At 42.5% G+C, this 20,826-nt stretch overlaps 1 protein-coding gene across 1 annotated transcript in view; it reads left to right on the plus strand.

Moving 5' to 3' along the window:
• arhgap36 (Rho GTPase activating protein 36) overlaps positions 1-20,826 on the plus strand; it is a 109,224-nt gene that overhangs the window by 81,845 nt on the left and 6,553 nt on the right. The window contains 10 exon segments of the mRNA XM_070449549.1: positions 14,195-14,280; positions 14,476-14,608; positions 15,659-15,738; positions 16,930-17,140; positions 17,371-17,426; positions 18,150-18,300; positions 18,436-18,584; positions 18,988-19,167; positions 19,606-19,694; positions 20,004-20,218. Coding sequence (XP_070305650.1) covers positions 14,195-14,280; positions 14,476-14,608; positions 15,659-15,738; positions 16,930-17,140; positions 17,371-17,426; positions 18,150-18,300; positions 18,436-18,584; positions 18,988-19,167; positions 19,606-19,694; positions 20,004-20,218 — 1,350 coding nt within the window.

The raw sequence follows: 20,826 nt of genomic DNA on the forward strand, positions 1-20,826 counted from the left end.
TGCACACAAGTATATGCGTACACAGTCACTTCACAGTCGCTTTTCTCCTTCTCACACACACTGACAAAAAAACGAAAAGGCACATGCACACACGTGTACACAGTCTCTCACCCCCCCTCACACACACACTCTGTTATCCTCTCCTTGGCCCAGTGCTGGCCATGTGGAGGTGTGATCAGGGAGAATAAAGAGATGTTCTCTTTCTCCTCCAGCTGGTTGCCTTCAGGGCAGAGCCATCTAGCCAGCCTGTTGTCTTACCAGGGTTAGGGTTGATTAGACTACCCGTGACAGGACAGGGTCTGCTAGCCAGTCTGTTGTATTAGGCCTACCCCAGAACAGTGGCCAGCCAATCTACTTGTTAGCATTACGGCCAGCTAGCCACCCTGTTACCCAAGCCAATGGACAACTTGTTAGAATTATGGCCAGCAAGCTAGCCTGTTACCTAGGCCATTGGCCAACGTGTTAGCATTATGGCCAGCTAGCAAACGTTTTACCCAGGCCAGCGGCCAACCTGTTAGCATTATGGCCAGCTAGCCAGCCTGTTACCTAGGCCAGTGACCAGCAGGCCTGCTGTTTTATCTAGGGTTGGGGTTAGGCAACCTGCCTGTTGATTAAGCTAGCTACTAGCCAAGCTAGGACAATACCTAGGGAAGCCTGTCTGTCATGAGGGCCAGCTAGAGAGCCTGTTGTGTTACGAAGGGCAGTGGCCAGCCTGCCTGCCTGCCTGTCCTTTGGTGCTCTCAGGTCTGTGTCTGGGTAAATCTCCTAAGATGATAGTACTTAATGCTCAGTCAGAACATTAGGGGTTTGGCAGGGATGGATGAATGGATGAAGGGATGGAGTGGTCGAAAACAAACGAGGGTAAACGAACGCTCAAGTGATCAGAGGCGAGTAGCGTCACTAACGCTAATGCCAACAAATGCTAATTAACCCATAAGACTCTAAGCCCTGTCTAAGCCAGTTCCTCTGTGGGTACTGCTAAGCTATATGGTATTGTTTTAAGATGGTCATTTTTCTATTTTATTTTGGATTTTAAGACCCCTTTGAAGCCTATAAGAAATAAATATATACAGTACCAGACAAAACACACCTACTCATTCAAGGGTTTTTCTTTATTTTATTATTTTCTACATTGTATAATAATAGTGAAGACATCAAAACTATGAAATAACAGTGTGCAAAGCTGTCATCAAGGCAAAGGGTGGCTAATTTGAAGAATCTCAAATATAAAATATATTTTGATTTGTTTAATTAACACTGTTTTGCTTACTACATGATTCCATATGTGTTATTTCATAGTTTTGATGTCTTCACTATTATTCCACAATGTAGAAAATAGTAAAAATAAAGAATAACCCTTGAATGAGTAGGTGTGTCCAAACTTTTGACTGGTATATACTGTATATTCACTGCCTTCGGAAATATTCAGACCCCTTGACTTTTTCCACAATTTGTTACGTTACAGCCTTATTCTAAAATGGAATCAATAAAAATCCTCATCAATCTACATACAATACCGCACAATGACAAGCGAAAATAGGTTTGAGCTCAAGTGCATCCTGTTTCCATTGATCATCCTTGAGATGTGTCTACAACTTGATTGGATTCCACCTGTGGTACAATCAATTGATTGGACATGATTTGGAAGGCACACACCTCTCTACATAAGGTCCCACAGTTGATAATGCATGTCAGAGCAAAAACCAAGCCATGATGTAGAAGGAATTGTCTGTACAGCGCCAAGACAGGATTGTATCGAGGCACAGATCTGGGGAAGGGTAAGAAAACACTTATATAGCTTTGAGGGTCCCCAAGAACACAGTGGCCTCCATCATTCTTAAATGGAATAAGTTTGGAACCACCAATACTCTTCCTAGAGTTGGCCACCTGGCCAAACTGAGCAATCGGTGGAGAAGGGCCTTGTCAGGGAGGTGACCAAGGACCCGATGGTTACCCTGACAGAGCTCCAGAGTTCCTCTGTGGGGATGGGAGAACCTTTCAGAAGAACAACCATCTCTGCAGCACTCCACCAATCAGGCCTTTATGGTAGAGTGGCCAGATGGAAGCCACTTCTCAGTAAAAGGCACATGACAGTCCTCTTGGAGATTGCCAAAAGGCACCTAAATGACTCTCTGTCACGTTCTGACCTTTATTTTCCCTTGTTTTGTCTTTATTTAGTATGGTCAGGGCGTGAGTTGGGGTGGGCAGTCTATGTTATTTGTTTCTATGTTTAGGTTTGTTCATTTAGCCTGATATGGTTCTCAATCAGAGGCAGGTGTTTTGCATTGTCTCTGATTGGGAGCCATATTTAGGTAGCCTGTTTTCACTGTTGGTTTGTGGGTGTTTGTCTTCCGTGTCAGTGTTTGTCGCCACACGGTACTGTTTCGGTTCGTTCACATTTGTTATTTTGTTATTTGTGTAGTGTTCAGTTTCTATTATTAAAACATGGACACTTACCACTCTGCGTATTGGTCCTCCGATCCTTCTCGCCTCTCCTCGTCAGATGAGGAGGAAGAGATAGACAGCCGTTACACTCTCAGACCATGAGAAACAAGATTCTCTGGTCAGATGAAACAAAGATTGAACTCTTTTGCCTGAATGCCAAGCGTCTTTTCTGGAGGAAACTTGGCACCATCCCTACGGTGAAGCATGGTGGTGGAAGCATCATACTGGGGGGATGTTTTTCAGTGGCAGAGACTGGGAGACTAGTCAGGATCGAGGGAAAGATGAACGGAGAAACTACATGAGATCCTTGATGAAAACCTGCTCCAGAGTGCTCAGGACCTCAGACAGAGGCAAAGGTTCACTTTCCAACAAGACAACGACCCTAAGCACTCAGCCAAGAGAACGCAGGAGTGGCTTCGGGACGAGTCTCTGAATGTCCTTCAGTGACCCAGTCAGACCCTGGACTTGAACCTGATCAAACATCTCTGGAGAGACTTGAAAACAGCTATGCAGTGACGCTCCCCATCCAACCTGACAGAGCTTAAGAGGATCTGCAGAGAAGAGTGGGAGAAATTCCCCAAATACAAGTGTGCCTAGCTTGTAGCGTCATACCCAAGAAAATGTGAGGCTGTAATCGCTGCCAAAGGTGCTTCAACAAAATACTGAGAAAAGGGTCTGAATATTTATGTAAATATAATACATATACAGTTGAAGTCGGAAGTTTACATACACTTTAGACAAATACATTTAAACTATGATGAATTTCAAATAGAAAATATATTTTGATTTGTTTAACACTTTTTTTGGTTACTACATGATTCCATATGTTTTATTTCATAGTTTTGATGTCTTCACTATTATTCACTATAGTAAATACAAAGAAAAACCCTTGAATGAGTAGGTGTTCTAACCAGTTGAAGTCAGAAGTTTACATACACCTTAGCCAAATACATTTAAACTCAGTTTTTCACAATTCCTGACATTTAATCCTAGTAGAAATCCCCTTGTCATAGGTCAGTTAGGATCACCACTTTATTTTAAGAATGTAAAATGTCAGAATAATAGTAGAGAGAATGATTTATTTCAGCTTTTATTTCTTTCATCACATTCCCAGTGGGTCAGAAGTTTACATACACTCAATTAGTATTTGGTAGCATTGCCTTTAAATTGTTTAACTTGGGTCAAATGTTTCGGGTAGCCTTCCACAAGCTTCCTACAATACGTTTGGTGAATTTTGGCCCATTCCTCCTGACAGAGCTGGTGTAACTGAGTCAGGTTTGTAGGCCTTTTCAGTTCTGCCCACACATTTTCTATGGGATTGAGGTCAGGGCTTGTGATACATTTATTACATAATTTTTTTCATTATTAAAGTGGATAGAGATGAGTCAGTATGTTGGCAGCAGCCACTCACTGTTAGTGACATAACAATGGTCATTATGGCCAAACAGTTTCATCAGACCAGAGGACATTTCTCCAAAAAGTACAATCTTTGTCCACATGTGCAGTTGCAAACCGTAGTCTGGCTTTTTTATGGAGCATTGGCTTCTTCCTTGCTGAGCGGCCTTTCAGGTTATGTCGATATAGGACTCGTTTTACTGTGGATATAGACACTTCTGTACCTGTTTCCTCTAGCATCTTCACAAGGTCCTTTGCTGTTGTTCTGGTATTGATTTGCACTTTTTGCACCAAAGTACATTAATCTCTAGGAGACAGAACGTGTTTCCTTCCTGAGCGGTATGGCGGCTGCGTGTTCCCATGGTGTTTATACCTGCGTACTATTGTTTGTACAGATGAACGTGGTACCTTCAGGCGTTTGGAAATTGCTCCCAAGGATGAACCAGACTTGTGGAGGTCTACAATTTATTTTAGATTTCTTTAGATTTTCCCATGATGTCAAGCGAAGAGGTACTGAGTTTGAAGGTAGGCCTTGAAATACATCCACAGGTACACCTCCAATTGACTCAAATTATGTCAATTAGGCTATCAGAAGCTTCTAAAGCCATGACACAATTTTCTGGAATTTTTCAAGCTGTTTAAAGGCACAGTCAACTTAGTGTATGTAAACTTCTGACCCACTGGAATTGTGATACAGTGAAATATAAGTGAAATAATCTGTCTGTAAACAATTGTTGGAAAAATTACCTGTGTCATACTCAAAGTAGATGTCCTAACCGACTTGCCAAAACTATAGTTTGTTAACAAGAAATGTGTGGAGTGGTTGAAAAACAAGTTTTAATGATTTCAACCTAAGAGTATGTAAACTTCTGACTTCAATTGTATATTTTTATTTTTTTTATTTAAAAAAATATATATATATTTGCTAACATTTCTAAAAAACAGTTTTGAATTTGTCATTAAGGGGTATTGTGTGTAGATTTATGAAAAAAAATTAAATTATTATTTTTTTGAATAAGGCTGTAACATAGCAAAATGTGGAAAAAGTCAAGGGGTCTGAATACTTTTCGAATGCACTGTATTTGATGAAAAATTACTGATATTAGCCCATATAATTGCATTGAATAACAGATTCACTACATGGAACAACAGATAGTCCCCCAGAAAAAAGTTTGTTCTGAAGTATTTATCCAATATATATACATATTTTTTACATGTATTTAAACCCTTATTTTGTCACTAAACAGTCTCCAAATATACTTCCGTAAATGTTTTTGACTGGTACCGGGGGACATTCAGACGTGAGGCCTGTGGGAGTCTCACCTTTACACAGAGTGGTCATATAAGTGTCTAGCCTAAACTGTTCGGACGCTACAGACAGAAGTTGGAAGATCGGCTATACCGACTTCAGACAAGTCCCAAGACGACTGGTGGGGGTCGTCGAGCAAAACGGAGAACAGCATCGTGTTCGTGAGAGTCTCCTCCTTCCATAATAGTTTGTAGGCCAAACCGTTCGGGTGTGTAAAAGCACATTTCACAAAATAAAAGTTTGTGTATACTGTGTTTACGTGTCTGTTTACCCTCTTCTACAGCCATGGATGGATGGATGGATGGATGCCAGTTGTGCTTGTTCCTTTAAGGCTTCAGCCTCTTATCTGTGAAGGTAGCACAGTGGGTAAAGTGGTATGGGTAGCCTAATCTGGAGCAAATGCATTTAGATGGTTGTTAATCGCAATAACATTAACACTCAGGTGTTTCTGCTAATTGTCTTGTTGTGTACTTTCTATCGTTTATTCATGCTAACTGTATTTGTCGCCTGACGGCAGTCAGAAAGTGTGCAGAATCCTTAAAAAAAATGTATCATGCTATTTTCCTGCCATGGTAGTACAATGAAAACAATACTGTGGTACTATCGTGTTTTTTTGGTTACTACCATGGAAGGAAAATACCATGGTACTGTTGCAAATACCATGGTATTTTCAACCCACGCTAGTGACCAAAACACCATGATAGTACCAAAGATTTTTTTTTATTGTACTACCATGGCAAGAAAATACCATGGCATTTGCAGCATTACTATTGTATTTTCCTGCCATTTTAGTGACCAAAATACCATGATAATACCATGGTTTTGTACTAGCAACATGTAGTGATACTAGTGAAACATGAAAGCATGGTAGTTGTTTACAATGTATTTTCATGATGGTCCATGTCCCACAATATTTTGGGTTAAGTGACCAGAAACATAGTAATTTATACTCACATAATGCAATATTGACTTCTCGCTCTGCAATGACAAAGTGTAGGCCTACTTTACCCTTCTAAACCCCTTGAGCTCACAATGAAAAACCACAACACACATGGTCTAGTAGTGTAGTGTGCCTCTTAAACCTTAGTCCGCTGGTCACTATATAGCTTATTAGCACGCTAGTCGGCTAGCTACATGCTTGCTAATTAGCCAGTAAGCCTATTAACTAGTTAGCCCGTTAGCTACTGTAGCTAGCCACTGGCCTGCAACCAAACAGTGGCATCTGCGGGAGGATTTAGTCAGTTGATGTACCTACATACACGTGTCCATGGCTTTCGTGTACCTTGAACCAGCTTCAAGGAAAGGATAAGAAGAGGGGTGAAGGGAAGAGAGAGAGGGTGGGGGAGAAAGAGAGAAGGAAGGTTTGAGAGACAGGGAGAGGCGGGGTGAGAGAGGAGGGAGGGAGAGGGAGAGGGTGAGAGAGCGAGAGAGAGAATGAAAAAGGGAGACAGAAACCCCATTCCCATCCACAGTTTTTATGTGAGTAATGTCATACAGTATAAAACAAAATCTTGACAGCTGTGACCGAAACAGGAAGTTTCAATACAATTTTAGAAATCCCGACATGGTGGGGTCTTTTTGTGTCGGTAAAATTTAGTATGCGAGAAATGGTGGTGGAGAAGCCTTTATGTGCAAATATTGATATAATAACCAGCATACAGTGGTGGAAAAAGTACCCAATTGTCATACTTGAGTAAAAGTGAAGATACCTTAATACGAAATGACTCAAGTAAAAGTGAAAGTCACCCAGTAAAACACAACTTGAGTAAAAGTATAAAAGTATTTGGTTTTAAATATACTTAAGTATCAAAAGAAAATGTAATTGCTAAAATGTACTTAAGTATCAAAAGTAAAGGTACAGATCATTTCAAATTCCTTATATTAAGCAAAGCAGATGGCCACATGTAGTTTTTTATTTATTTATTTTCAGAGGCAGTAGGGATGACCAGGGATGTTCTCTTGATACGTGTGTGAATTAGACAACTTTTCGGTCTTGCTAAGCATTCAAAATGTAACGAGTACTTTTGGGTGTCAGGGAAAACGTATGGAGTATAAAGTACATAATTCTCTTTAGGAATGTAGTGAAGTAAAAGTAAAAGTTGTCAAAAATATGAATCGTAAAGTAAATGACTGATTCCCCAAAAAATGACTTAATTAAGTAGTACTTTAAAGTATTTTTACTTAAGTACTTTACACCACTGCCATCATATCGAAGTAAACTTGGAGTCACGCGATGACATGGTGTGTGATCCTCCCATAACGACTTGGGAAAGCATGCAGTTTATTAGGCTGCAGATTAAATAAATTATGACGAACTACACAGGGTGATGAAAGTGCAGTGATGAGCTTGATGCTCCTTTCCAATAAATGTCGAGGGTCTTATTCTGGTGACATGATGATCAATGCTTGACTGCCGTTTGACAAATAAAAATATTATCGCTCTGATCCATAATAATCTCATCATGTAGACTTACCTACCCGCAGAGCCTACCCACATTGTATCTACGATATGTTAGCTAGAGAGCAGGTGCCAAGACCAGAGTAGACACATTTGCTATTAAAGCAGCAGTTTTTGTGACAAAACTATCGGTAGAGTTGAAAATGCAATGGAAACACAATGAACATTGTGCACTACGCCATCACACACTGATTTTCATCCACAACAAGTCAGTTTGGTGGAAACGCCACTGGTGGGAAAATGTACATATTTTATTTATGCAGATTTTTGAATATTTGCATGAAAACCTGACGCCAATTGGGTGGAAACCTAACAAGAGAGAGAGAATAGTGGTAGATAGAGAGAGAATGATAGAGAGAGGAGAGAGAGGAGGGTTTGAGAGATAGAGAGAGTTAAAAGAGAGACGAAAAAGAAAGAGGGAGAGAAAGAGAGAGCGTAAAGACGAGAGAGAGAGAGAGAGACGGAGAGAGAGAGGGGGGAGGAGAGGCCGGGTCAAAACAACAGAGACAGAGATAGAGACAGAGAAAGAGAGAGGTGTATTTCAGGTTTAAGAGGTATTTCAGTTTCAATCCACCTATCCTTAGAGCTTTACCTCTTGGCACTCTGCCAGTCTCCCATGTCTGACCAGCTTTAGGTCTTACGGCCTCTTCACAGCAGGAGTGTGTGCGGATGTGTGTGTGTGCTTGTGTGTTTTATATGAATTAATTCATTAACAAAAAATTGTTTACTCAAATTGCCAGTTGGCAACCCATTCCTTACGGGATTAATTGACACATAAACAAACATTACAATGATTCACAGTGATAATTATTCCGGTGTTCTGCATAGTGCGCACCGCATAAAGAATGAAAAATAAATAAATACATAATAGTGGAAAAGGTTACCCAAGCAATAATAATTTAAAAAATACAATTAAAATACAGATAAATAAATACAGAAAAATTAAATGGAAGGCATTTAACCCTGGTCTGTCACGAAGAGAAGATTCAAGTGAGAGAGATATATTGTAGGCCCACACACAATTTATATACACTGAGTATACAAACATTAAGAACACCTGTTCTTTCCATGACGTAGACTGACAAGGTTAATCCAGGTGAAAGCTATGATCCCTTATTGATGTGACTTGTTAAATCTTCTTCAATCATTGTAAATGAATGGGAGGAGACAGGTTAAAAAATGATTTTTAAGCCTTGAGACAATTGAGACATGGATTGTGTGTGTGTGCCCTTCAGAGGGTGAATGGGCAAGACAAAATATTTAAGTACCTTTGAACGGGGTATGGTAGTAGGTGACAGGCACACTGGTTTGTGTCAAGAACTGCAAAGCTGCTGGGGTTTTACACTCAACTGTTTCCTGTGTGTATCAAGAATGGTCCACCACCCAAAGGATATCCAGCCAACTTGACATAACTGTGGGAAGCATTGGAGTCAACATGGGCCAGCATCCCTGTGGAATGTAGAGTCCATGTCTCGACGAATTGCTGTTCTGAGGCCAAAAGGGGGTGCAACTCAATATTAGGAAGGTGTTCCTAATGTTTGGTATACTCAGTGTACATATGCCTATGTCTGGAGCTAAATATTTTTTATAATTTATGGTGAACAAAAATATGAATGCAACATGTCAAGTGTTGGTCCCATGTTTCATGAGCTGAAATAAAAGATCCCAGAAATTTTCCAGACGCACAGAAAGCTTATTTCTCTCAAATTTTGTGCACAAATTTGTTTACATCCCTGTTAATAAACATTTCTCCTTTGCCAAGATAATCCATCCACCTGACAGGTGTGGCATATCAATAAGCTGTTTAAACAGCATGATCATTACAAAGGTACACCTTGTGCTGCGGACAATAAGAGATCACTTTAAAATGTGCAGTTTTGTCACACAACGCAATGCCACAAATGTCTCAAGTTTTGATGTAGTGTCTAATTGGCATGCTGACAGCAGAAATGTCCACCAGAGATATTGCCAGAGAATTGAATATTTATTTTTCTACCATAAGTCGCCAAACATCGTTTTAGAGAATTTGGCAGTACGTCCAACCGGCCTCCCAACCGCAGACCACGTGAAACCACGCCAGCCCAGGACCACCACATCCGGCTTCCTCAACTCATTGGGATTGGCTGGGCCTTGCTCCCCCCTGGCTGTGCTACTGCTCAGTCATGTGAAATCCATAGATTACGGCTKATTTATTTCAATTGACTGATTTCTTTTTATGAACTGTAACTCAGTAAAATCTTTGAGTTTGTTGCATGTGGCGTTTATAGTTTTGTTCACTATAGTTATAGGCCGCCCTTTTTCTTTTATTCCGGGCTTTATCAAAAAATTCAGCAAACAGAAATACACAATGGACAAAAAAAAAAAATCTGTCCCTTCCAGGGTATATCTGATGGGCTTTCTGGAATAAGAACAAGCGTATATTGTGGTAAAAACGGCAATAGAGGATAAAATGTGGTAAAAACGGCAATAGAGGATAAAATGAATATCATTCTCTATCTCTTCGAGGTCACAATAGTTACATAGTCTTTCCTCTTCCATTTCACCACAATAGCGATCTGTTTCAATAGCAGGGGCAATATCGCTGATCTTACCTGTTTCAATAGCAGGGGCAATATCGCTGATCTTACCTGTGCACATAGCGATCTTTCTTTTGCATTTGGTAGGTTGTACATAATATATCTCTCACACACAAATGCACTCTTAATCAAACAAAAGGTTCTCCATTTGGGATTGTGATTAATCTCCTTCACCCATTTATTTTCATATTGCCATTTCAGTTGTTTTTAATAGCGTCTATGTCTTCCTTAATTTGGTTTTCGTACAAATGTTCACAGTCAGACTGTTGGAAAAGCTCAGGATCCTGGGACTGAACACCTTCCTCTGCAACTGGATTCTGCACTTCCTGACCGACCTACCCCAGGTGGTGAGAGTAGGCAACAACACCTCCGCCACGCTGACCCTCAACCTCCACACTGGGGCCCCCCAGGGGTGTGTGCTCAGCCCCCTCCTGTACTCCCTGTTTACCCACAACTGTGTGGCCACGCACATCTCCAACTCCATCATCAAGTTTGCTGACGACACAACGGTGGTAGGCCGCAATGGGGAGGGTCAAGAGCTTCAAGTTCCTTGGTGTCCACATCACGGAGGACTTAACATGGTCCTCTCACACCAACACAGTCGCAAAGAAGGCACACCATTGCCTCTTCTCCCTCAGGAGGCTGAAACTATTTAGCATGGCCCCTAAGATCCTCAAGAATCTTTACAGCTACACCATCGAGAGCATTCTGACTGGTTGTATCACCGACAGGAAGGCCCTACAGAGGGGGGTGCGGACAGGTCAGCGCATCACTGGTGGTGAGCTCCCAGCCATATGCACATGCTAGGCGGTATCTGAGAAAGACTGACAAATTGCCAAAGACTCCAGCCACCTGAGGCATGGACTGTTCTCCATGCTCCCGTCCAGCAGACAATACCGGTGCATCAAAGCTCAGACAAACAGACTCCTAAACAGCTTCTATCCCCTGGCCGTCAGACTGTTAAATGGCTACTGCTCTCCCTCTCCCACAGACTACACACACTGGGCTCTATGCTCATCCACAGCTCTCTACCCACTCAAACACATACACCCTCACTGTCACTCTTACTCACACACACATACTCACATACACACACTCACATACGTCCTCACTCACACACTCATTATGACGCGACAAACTTACACACACACACACACACACACAACACACACACACACACACACACACACACACACACACACACACACAACACACACACACACACACACACCAACACACACACACACACACACACACACACACACACACACACACAACCCCTCACAGCTACGCTGCTGATGATGATTGATTCAATTTATTACTACCATTACACTGCTGTTCATTGATTATTGATTTCCATTACCATTATATCTATCTATTTATACTGCTACTGGTCACCATTACCCCTGTTTACATGTACAGTGCTTTCATAAAGTATTCATATGCATTTAGTTTTCCCACATTTTGTTGTGTGACAGCCTGAATTTAAAATGGATTAAATTGAGATTTTCTGTCACCAATCTACACACAATATCCCATAATGTCAAAGGGGAATTTTGTTTGTTGAAATTAAAAAACAAATAATAATGAAAAGCTGAAATATATTGAGTCAATAATTATTCAACCCCTTTGTTATGCCAAGCCTAAATAAGTTCAGGAGTAAAATATGCTTAACAAATCACATAATAAGTTGCTTGAACTCATTCTGTGTTCAACACATGCAATTATCTGTAAGGTCTCTCAATTGAGTAGTGAATTTCAAGCACAGATTTAACCACAAAGAACAGAGAGGTTTATCCAATGCCTTGCAAAGAAGGGAACCGATTGGTAGATGTGTAACAAATATCCCTCTGAATATCCCTTTGAGCATGGTGAAGTTGTTAATTAGGCTTTGGATGGTGTATTAATACACCCAGTCACTACAAAGACACAGGCATCCTTCCTAACTCAGTTGCCAGAGAAGAAGACATATGCTCACCGATTTCACCATGAGGCCAATGGTGATTTTAAAACAGTTACAGAGTTTAATGGTTGTGATATGAGAACGGAGGATGGATCAACAACATTCTAGTTACTCTACAATACTAACCTAAATGACAGAGTGAAAAGAAGGAAGACTGTACAGAATAACAAATATTTCAAAACACGCATCCTGTTTGCAACCAGGAACTTTAGTAGTACTGCAAAAAAATATATGTTTTGTCCTGAATACAAAGTGTAATGTTTGGGGCAAATCCAACACAGCACATCACTGAGTACCACTCTTCATATTTTAAAGCATGGTGACTGCATCATGTTATGGGTATGCTTGTCATTGGCAAGGACTAGGGAGTTTTTCAGGATAAAAAGCAATGGAATATAGCTAAGCACAGGTAAAATCCTAGAAGAAAACCTGCTTCAGTCTTTTTTCTAACACACACTGGGAGACAAATTCACCTTTCAGCAGGACAATAACCTAAAACACAAGGCCAAATCTACACTGGAGTTGCTTGCCAAGATGACATGCAATGTTCCTGAGTGGCCTAGTTGCAGTCGTGAGTTAAATCGGCTTGAAAATCTATATCTAGTTTTGAAAATAGCCTTCTAGCAATGATCAACAACCAACTTGATAGAGCTTGAAGAACTTTAAAAAGAGTAATGGGCATATATTGTACAATCCAGGTGTGCAAAGCTCTTAGAGACTTGGCCAAAAAGACTCTGTGAGCTGTAATCACTGCCAAAGGTGATTATAACATGTATAAGAGCAGAAACTATACCATGAAGTCCAAGGAACTGGACATAGATCTCTGGGATAGAATTGTGTTGAGGCATATATCTAGGGAAGGGTATAAAACATTGTCTAGAGTGTTGGGAAATTGAAAAAATATAGAACTACCCAGACTCTGCCTAGACCTGGCCATCCGACCAAACTGAGCAACTGGGCAAGGAAGACCTCGGTCAGGGAGGTGAACAAGAACCCAATGACCACTCTGGCAGAACTACAGAGTTCCTTGGCTGAAATGGGAGAAGCTGCCAAATAACAGTCTCTACGGCACTTCACCAATCTGGGCTTTAGGAGAGAGTGGCCAGACAGAAGCCACTCGTGAGAAAAAGGCACATGACTGCACGCCTGAAGTTTGCAAAAAGGCACATAAAAGACTCTGAGAGCATAATTCAAAAGATGCTGTGGTCTGATGAGACAAAAATGTAACTCTCTGGCCTGAATGCAAAGTGATATGTATGGAGAAAACCAGGCACAGCTCATCACCTGTCTAACACCATCCCTACCATGAAGCATGGTGGTGGCAGCATCATGCTATGGGGATGCTTTTCAGTGGCAGAGACTTGGAGACTTGTAAGGATAGAGGGAACAATGGATGGAGCCAAATATAGCCAAATCCTTGTTGAGAACCTGCTTCAGAGTGCAAATGACCTTAGACTGGGGCAAAGATTTGCATTCCAACATGACAATGACCAAAGGTATACTGCCAAAGCAACGCTGGAATGGCTTCAGAACAAGAATGTGAAAGTCCTTGAGTGGCCCAGCCAAAGCCCAGGCTTGAATCCCATTGAAAATCTGTGGAAAGAGTTGAAGATTCCTGTTCACTGCCGCTCCCCATCTAAGTTAACCGAGCTTGAGAAAATCTGCAAGGAAGAATGGGAGAAAATCCAGATTGTGCAAAGCAAAAACTCAAAGCTGTAATCGCCGCTAAAGGTGCTTCTACAAAGTACTGACTCATGGGTGTGAATGTGTATGTAAATTAGATATTTCATTTTCAATAAATTTGCAAACATTTCTAAAAACATGTTTTCACTTTGTAATGATGGGGTATTGTGTGTAGATGGGTCATAAATGTCTATTTTGAAGTTTGGAGTTAGGATAAGGGTTAAGGTTAGGGTTAGGGTTAGGGTTAGTAGATAGTTGAAATGCTACTGAAATGAAATATCTGTTCCTCCCTCTTTCCTGCCCTATCTATCCCAATCTCTTTTCCTCCATCCATACCTCTTTTTACCTTTTCCATCATCCCACAGAGACAGCCGCCAAGGCGTTTGGCATCCCTCTTTCGCAGGCGATAGCCAACGACCGGGCATACAAGCAGCGTCAGGATGCTCTGAAGGTTTTTTTTGTTCATCTACTTCATTAGATTCTTTTACTGTGAAGTGTATTAAAAAAAAATACAGAAAACAACATGTATCCAAATACAAGTGTAAAAACCGCACACTAGAAAATACACTTTTACTTTAGGTCTATTTCCTGTAAAGTGTGTTGTGATTGACACTTTAAATAAAGTTGGATTTGATTTGCTCTGAAGGAGAGCAGAAGAGACTGTCTGGATCTGGAGGCCAGCGTCCTGATGTTCCGGGCTGAAAAACGGCAGCTTAGCGACGGGAACAAACCCCTCTGCAGCACGGCTTCACCACCCTTCAGGGAGCTACGACATAACCGTCACATCTGAGTCCTAATCAGCAGGCAGTTGCTGATCTTCCGCTCTGTGCACAGGCTGATATGCCTACTTCTCAGCAGAAGTTCGCTGATAGAAGACAAGAGGATCAGAAGACGGGGTGAGTTGAGAGCGAGCGCACAACACACACACACACACACACACACACACACACACACACACACACACACACAACACACACACACACACACACACACACACACACACACACACACACACACACACACACACACACACACACACACAGCACACACACACACACAGAAAACACACACACACATTACACAACAGAGGACACACACCACACCACAGAGAACCCCAAAGTAGATGTAGACGCTTGTCTCTATGTCTGGGCTTTACTTTGGTCTGAAATATGCGGACCTCTCTTCGGCTATCAAAAGAGCAGTCGAACATCCAACAAACATTTGTCAACCATGACTTGTCGACTTCAAACTGCGGTTTCAAAGCATGACCACGCTGGCATATCTCCTCCGAGACAATCAAACATTTCTATTGTATGCATTTGGCACTTGAACGTACTAGCCAGCACATACCTCAGGCCTGAGAACTGTGAAATACAGTGACGTAGGTGAAACGGATCCGAACATATCCTTTCAAAAATACATATTGAGTTGTTTTATTTGAACACGATAACAATATAGCCAACTTCAACAGAAATCTGGGGTGTAGAAGTTCAACGATGACTATCGGTGTTACTCTCTCAGAACCTCGACCCTGGTAATCAACGTTAATATTGGGAAATGAAAAAAAGGTCTGCATTCCAAATGGCTCCGTATCGTGCAAAAGTAGCGCACAATATAGGGAATCGGGTGCCACGGGAGACACACGCACGAAGGGAACATTCAGTTAAATCTGTCTGCCCTCTGTCTGGCTGTCTCTCCATTCACAATCATTCGCACAATCAATTAATTTTCCTGGTATGGAGTCCGACCGTTGTTTGCTGCAGCAGCACAGTAAAAATATTAGCAGAGCAAAAACGGTGTGCACATTCGTGCATGCATTTGGGGCGTAGTCTGTGTGTGTGTATTTAAGTTGAGCCCCTGCTGTGTTAATGTCTGTATCGTGCTGCGCTCTAACCTGCTGTCCTGCTGGGTGAGAGCTCAGACACCATCTCTGCTGGTGACTCCAACACACTGTCATTACTAGCCAGGGTTAGGGGACCTGATACTGTATTTGTTTTCACTGAGTGTTTGTCTGTAGTCATTCCACGGCTATTGAGATGCACCCATTAATTAGGGCCTGAACTTAACATAAGCAATTTACTGCATGTGCTGCCAAACGTGACAGAGACAATAAGAGACAGCACAAATAAATCTGGGACCAGGTTACTCATGCATAACTTGAATTATGTGTAATAAATGATTTATTGATGTTGATGGGAGATTTGTGTGCGATTGTAATTTCTACGTCTAAGAGATAGATACAAGACAGTTGAGTTGAATAATAATTTGTTGTTGCGACGCTTTTTACACGTCTTATTCAGATTTACTTGGAAAACTGAAAAACCTTCAAATCAAAACAGAGGAAGGGAAGTAGAGAGGAAATTGCTTTCGATTATTGAGATCATGTCCGCGGGAAGATGTTTTGGGTTGGGGAGGCTTTTTCTCCGCTCTACTGACAAGTATTGTTCTGTGCTCATACTGGAGTAATAAAGACCTAATGCACTAAATAAATCATATAATTAGTCATGAGAAAACTATCCTGAAAAAACCCAGAACATTTTTCCCAAAAATGAAAACTTAAAACTCCATTTGTATAATTTCTCTTAAAATAAAATCTACCTCATTATGTTACCCAGGAAAAATGTCATACTCATCCCAAGATTAACTGGATAGTTTTACAAGAAAGTTTTCACGGCAACTGGCAGAATTTTGTTACATGATCAACTAATGGAAATCTTTTTTGAAAGCCAGGAAAAATATTGTTGAAATCATTTTGCTTTCCCTTTACTTGTACCCCCTTCTCCATCACCCTTCTGTTTATCCTCTCACTCCCTCGTTCTTCTGTTCCTTCACTCCCTCTCCTTCCTTCTCATCCATACTTCCCTAATGTTCCACTCTCCTTCCCTCTGTCTCTCATCTCTTCCCTCTGCTCCTCACTCTCTTCTGTCTCCCTCTCTTCGTTCCTACTATCGTTTCTCTCCTACTCTTTTCTCATCCTTTTCCCCTCACCTCTGTTTTTCACTCTCCCTTTTAATCAACTCCTAAAGGTTTTGAAACTTGAACTTGAAATGCTTAATCTCTCCCTCCCTCTCCTCCTGCCTTCCCCTTCTCCCTCCGACAGGGTGGCCTGTCAGTGGACTCCATCTCAGATCTTGTCGAGAGTCAGTCCCGCCTGTTGGAGGCGCTGCAGCTGTCCCACCCTGCAGAGCTGGAGCTGAAGAAGACTGCAGCAGGTGCCGGGGGGCGGACCCAGACCAAGTTGAGCCTCAACCCCATTTATAGACAGGTTCCCCGTGTGTTGGAGAGGTGCTGCTGCCACATAGAGAGACACGGTGAGACACAGAGGTCTGCTGATGTGACTATGTTAGCCCATCTAGCTAAGGCATTAGCTCAGGGGAACCAACGTAAGTCTTCCGGTCTCAAGCAAGGTCACTCATCATGCGAGTGTGGTTCATTGAACCACCTCTCTGACAATTATAAAGTGTAAAATATATGGGATAGAATATTGAGAGATCTTGCTCTTTCACAATAATCTGAAGTGGCATTCTCTCCTTCTCCACAGGTCTACAAACTGTGGGGATCTTTCGTGTTGGGAGCTCCAAAAAGAGAGTTCGGCAGGTGAGTCTTTTTGCTCTCCACGCATAAATGTTCATGTCTTCAACATTACAGTTAGCTCTCCCCTGCTTTAGACCTATTTACTAGCCAGTGTGTCGATGTACATTTGCTCTCCATATTACACAAACGTTACAAACGTGTGGCTCAGTTGGTAGAGCATGGCGCTTGCAACGCCAGGGTTGTGGGTTCATTCCCCACGGGGGGACCAGGATGAATATGTATGAACTTTCCAAATTGTAAGTCGCTCTGGATAAGAGCGTCAGCTAAATGACTTAAATGTAAATGTTAGCCCAACTACAGCAGAGTTGTGCATTACCTTCACTTCATACAGTAGTTATTTATCCCTACTCGGTAGTACTAGCCAGTGTGTTGATGTTGTGGCAGGTGTACTTCTCTTCAGCTGTGTACTTTGTACTCAGGGCCGTTGATCCCTGTCATTTCCTGTTTAAAAAGAAATGCGTCACATGGGAAACTGACCTTATACTGTGTGTGTGGCCGGTGCATGTGAACTTATTTGTGTATGTGTCTGGTTTTGATGTGTGTGTGTGTGTGTGTGTGTGTGTGTGTGTGTATTGACTCTCACATGGGTGCTGCCTCGAACTGTGCATTCTTGTGTGTGTGTATCTGTTGCCACTGCCTTTTAAGTGTGTGTGTGTCTGCTCGTTCTAGTGTGTGTGAGTGTGTGCGCGCTCTGATATGGTGCTGATGTGTGTTTGCCCCACCTAGCTGCGTGAGGACTTTGACATAGGGACAGACGTGTGTTTGGATGAGGAGCACAGTGTTCACGATGTAGCGGCATTACTGAAGGAGTTCCTCAGAGACATGCCCGACCCTCTACTGCCAAGAGAGCTCTACGCTGCCTTCCTTCACGCCAACCGTAAGGGGCACGCGCACAGTAACCCATACGACACACACTAGCCATACGAATGCAACCGCTATCATTTTCTACTGGTAAATTCAAAAGGTGCTCAACAAGGTCTCTTCTCTCTCTCTCTCTCTCTCTCTCTTTCAGTTCTGCGAGGGACAGACCAGCTCCTGTACCTCCAGCAGCTGCTCTACCTGTTACCCCCCTGTAACTGTGATACTCTGCTCCGCCTCCTCACCCTGTTACACACCGTACAGAGCCACGCACAGGACACCACAGGACCACAGCACCAGGAGGTTAGTCCCAATGTGGGGTGAGGGGGAAGTGTGGGGGGGATCCGTGTTTGTGTGTCATGGGACTGTCTATCATTCTGTTCATCTGTCCATATTTTTTTCTGTCAGTTTGTCTGCTTCTTCTGTCCGTCATCAACACGTTACCTTCTCTCTCTCTCAAGAGGAGAGCACATAATAGATTTTGGGTTGTCTTAACCCTCTCTCTCTCCTGTTTCGGTTTCTCTGTCTCACCGGACCCTTTCTATATTATATACCGTCTCCTAACGCCTCTCTCTTTCTGTAGCTCTACACTAACTAGCCTAGCCTACACAGTAGGTAGACCTAATATGCGGTCTTTCCCCTAACCTCTCTCTCTCTATAGCTCTCTCCTTCTCTTTCCCCATCTCATCCCTCTCTTTACCTGCAGTTCCCCGGCAATAAGATGACAGCAACCAACCTGGCGGTGATCTTTGGTCCCAACCTGCTGCAGGGGGAGAGGGGCGGAGGGGACAGGGAGATGAGTCCCCATGCCATGGGCATTGAGGACAGCACTGCCATCATCAACGTCACCCTTCACCTTATACAGAACTACAGGCGACTGTTCACGGTAGTTGGAGTGTGTGGATCGGGAGGGGGGGGGGATTTCAGTTTTTTTTTACATTTACAGATAGCCAGGAGCACACTCCAACACTCAGACATAATTCACAAACAAAGCATTTGTGTTTAGTGAGTCCGCCAGATCAGAGGAAGTAGGGGTGACCAGGGATGTTCCCTTGATAAGTGTGTGAATTGGACCATTTTCCTGTCCTGCTAAGCATTCGAAATGTAACGAGTACTTTTGAGTGTCAGGGAAAATGTATGGAGTAAAAAGTACATTATTTTCTTTAGGAATGTAGTGGAGTAAAGGTTGTCCAAAAATATAAATAGCAAAGTACAGATACCACAAAAAAATCGACTTAAGTAGCACTTTAAAGTACTTTACACCACTGTGCGTGTTAGCATGCGCGAGCGTGTGTGTGTCACCCTCCTGTCCTCCTCTCCCCAGGTGTCAGCAGAGCTCCAGCAGGAGGTGCTGATGAGTCTCATCCAGACAGATCCTGACATCATCGACTATCTCCTCCGCAGGAAACTCAGGTAGGTGTACACTTCAGGGCCCATATTTACATACAGTCTCGGAGTAGGTCCCCCCCTGTCCATATATTCTTATTTACTATGATCTAAAAGGCTAAACTGATTCTGGATCAGCACTTCAGTTGTCTCTGAGTCTCAGTGTTGTGTGTTTATTGAGTGTGTTTCAATATCTCTATTTGTGGCGCTGCAAGACTTTTTGCAAAGTGGATAACAAAGAACTCTAATCTCTACTCCCACTGCTTGCTCTCCTTCCCCTTTTTTCCCTCTCTCTCATTCCTCTCCTTTCTTTCCCCTACTCTCCTCCTCCCACAGTGGCAGTCACCTGACGGTGGAGACGGTAGACACAGCGGGGGGTCGGCGGGACACGGGGGCATCTCTGGACTCTGTAGGGGCGTCTAGTGGTAGCCTGTCACCACTGGAGCCCCCCTCGCAATTCTTCAACCCCGACGAGCCCGGGGACAGCAGGCTGACCACAGAGGTGTTCCTCAACCTCGACATCCTCCAACGCCACCATAACAACAAGAAACGTAAGTCATCGAGTTTAGGTTTAAGATCAGGTTTAGGTTAAGGTTCAGGTTTGATTAGGTTTAAACAGCGTCCTGGATGTCTTCTGACACCACCACAACAGGAAAAGGAAGTTACTTATTCTTACAGGGTCCCACTTCTTTTATTACACCCATAGCAGGTAGACACAACCACAACAGGAAAGTTAAGTCACACATACGGTATATAAAGGGGTTGGATTTCAGTTACAATACCATCAGCAGGTATACTACACTGAACAAAAATATAAACGCAACATGTAAAGTGTTGGTCCCATGTTTCATGAGCTGGAATGAAAGATCCCAGAAATGTTTCATATGCACGAAAAGCTTATTTCTCTGAAGTTTTGTGCACACAATTGTTTACATCCCTGTTAGTGAGCATTTCCCCTTTACCAAGATAATCCATCCACKTGACAGGTGTGGCATATCAAGAAGCTGATTAAACAGCACGATCATTACACAGGTGCACCTTGTGCTGGGGACAATAAAATGCAACTCTAAAATGTGCAGTTTTGTCACACAACACAATGCCACAGATGTCTCAAGTTTTGAGGAAGTGTGCAATTGGCATGCTGACTGCAGGAATGTCC

This window comes from Salvelinus sp. IW2-2015, linkage group LG3 (genome assembly GCF_002910315.2).
Source record: "Salvelinus sp. IW2-2015 linkage group LG3, ASM291031v2, whole genome shotgun sequence".
Taxonomy (NCBI): Eukaryota; Metazoa; Chordata; class Actinopteri; order Salmoniformes; family Salmonidae; genus Salvelinus; species Salvelinus sp. IW2-2015.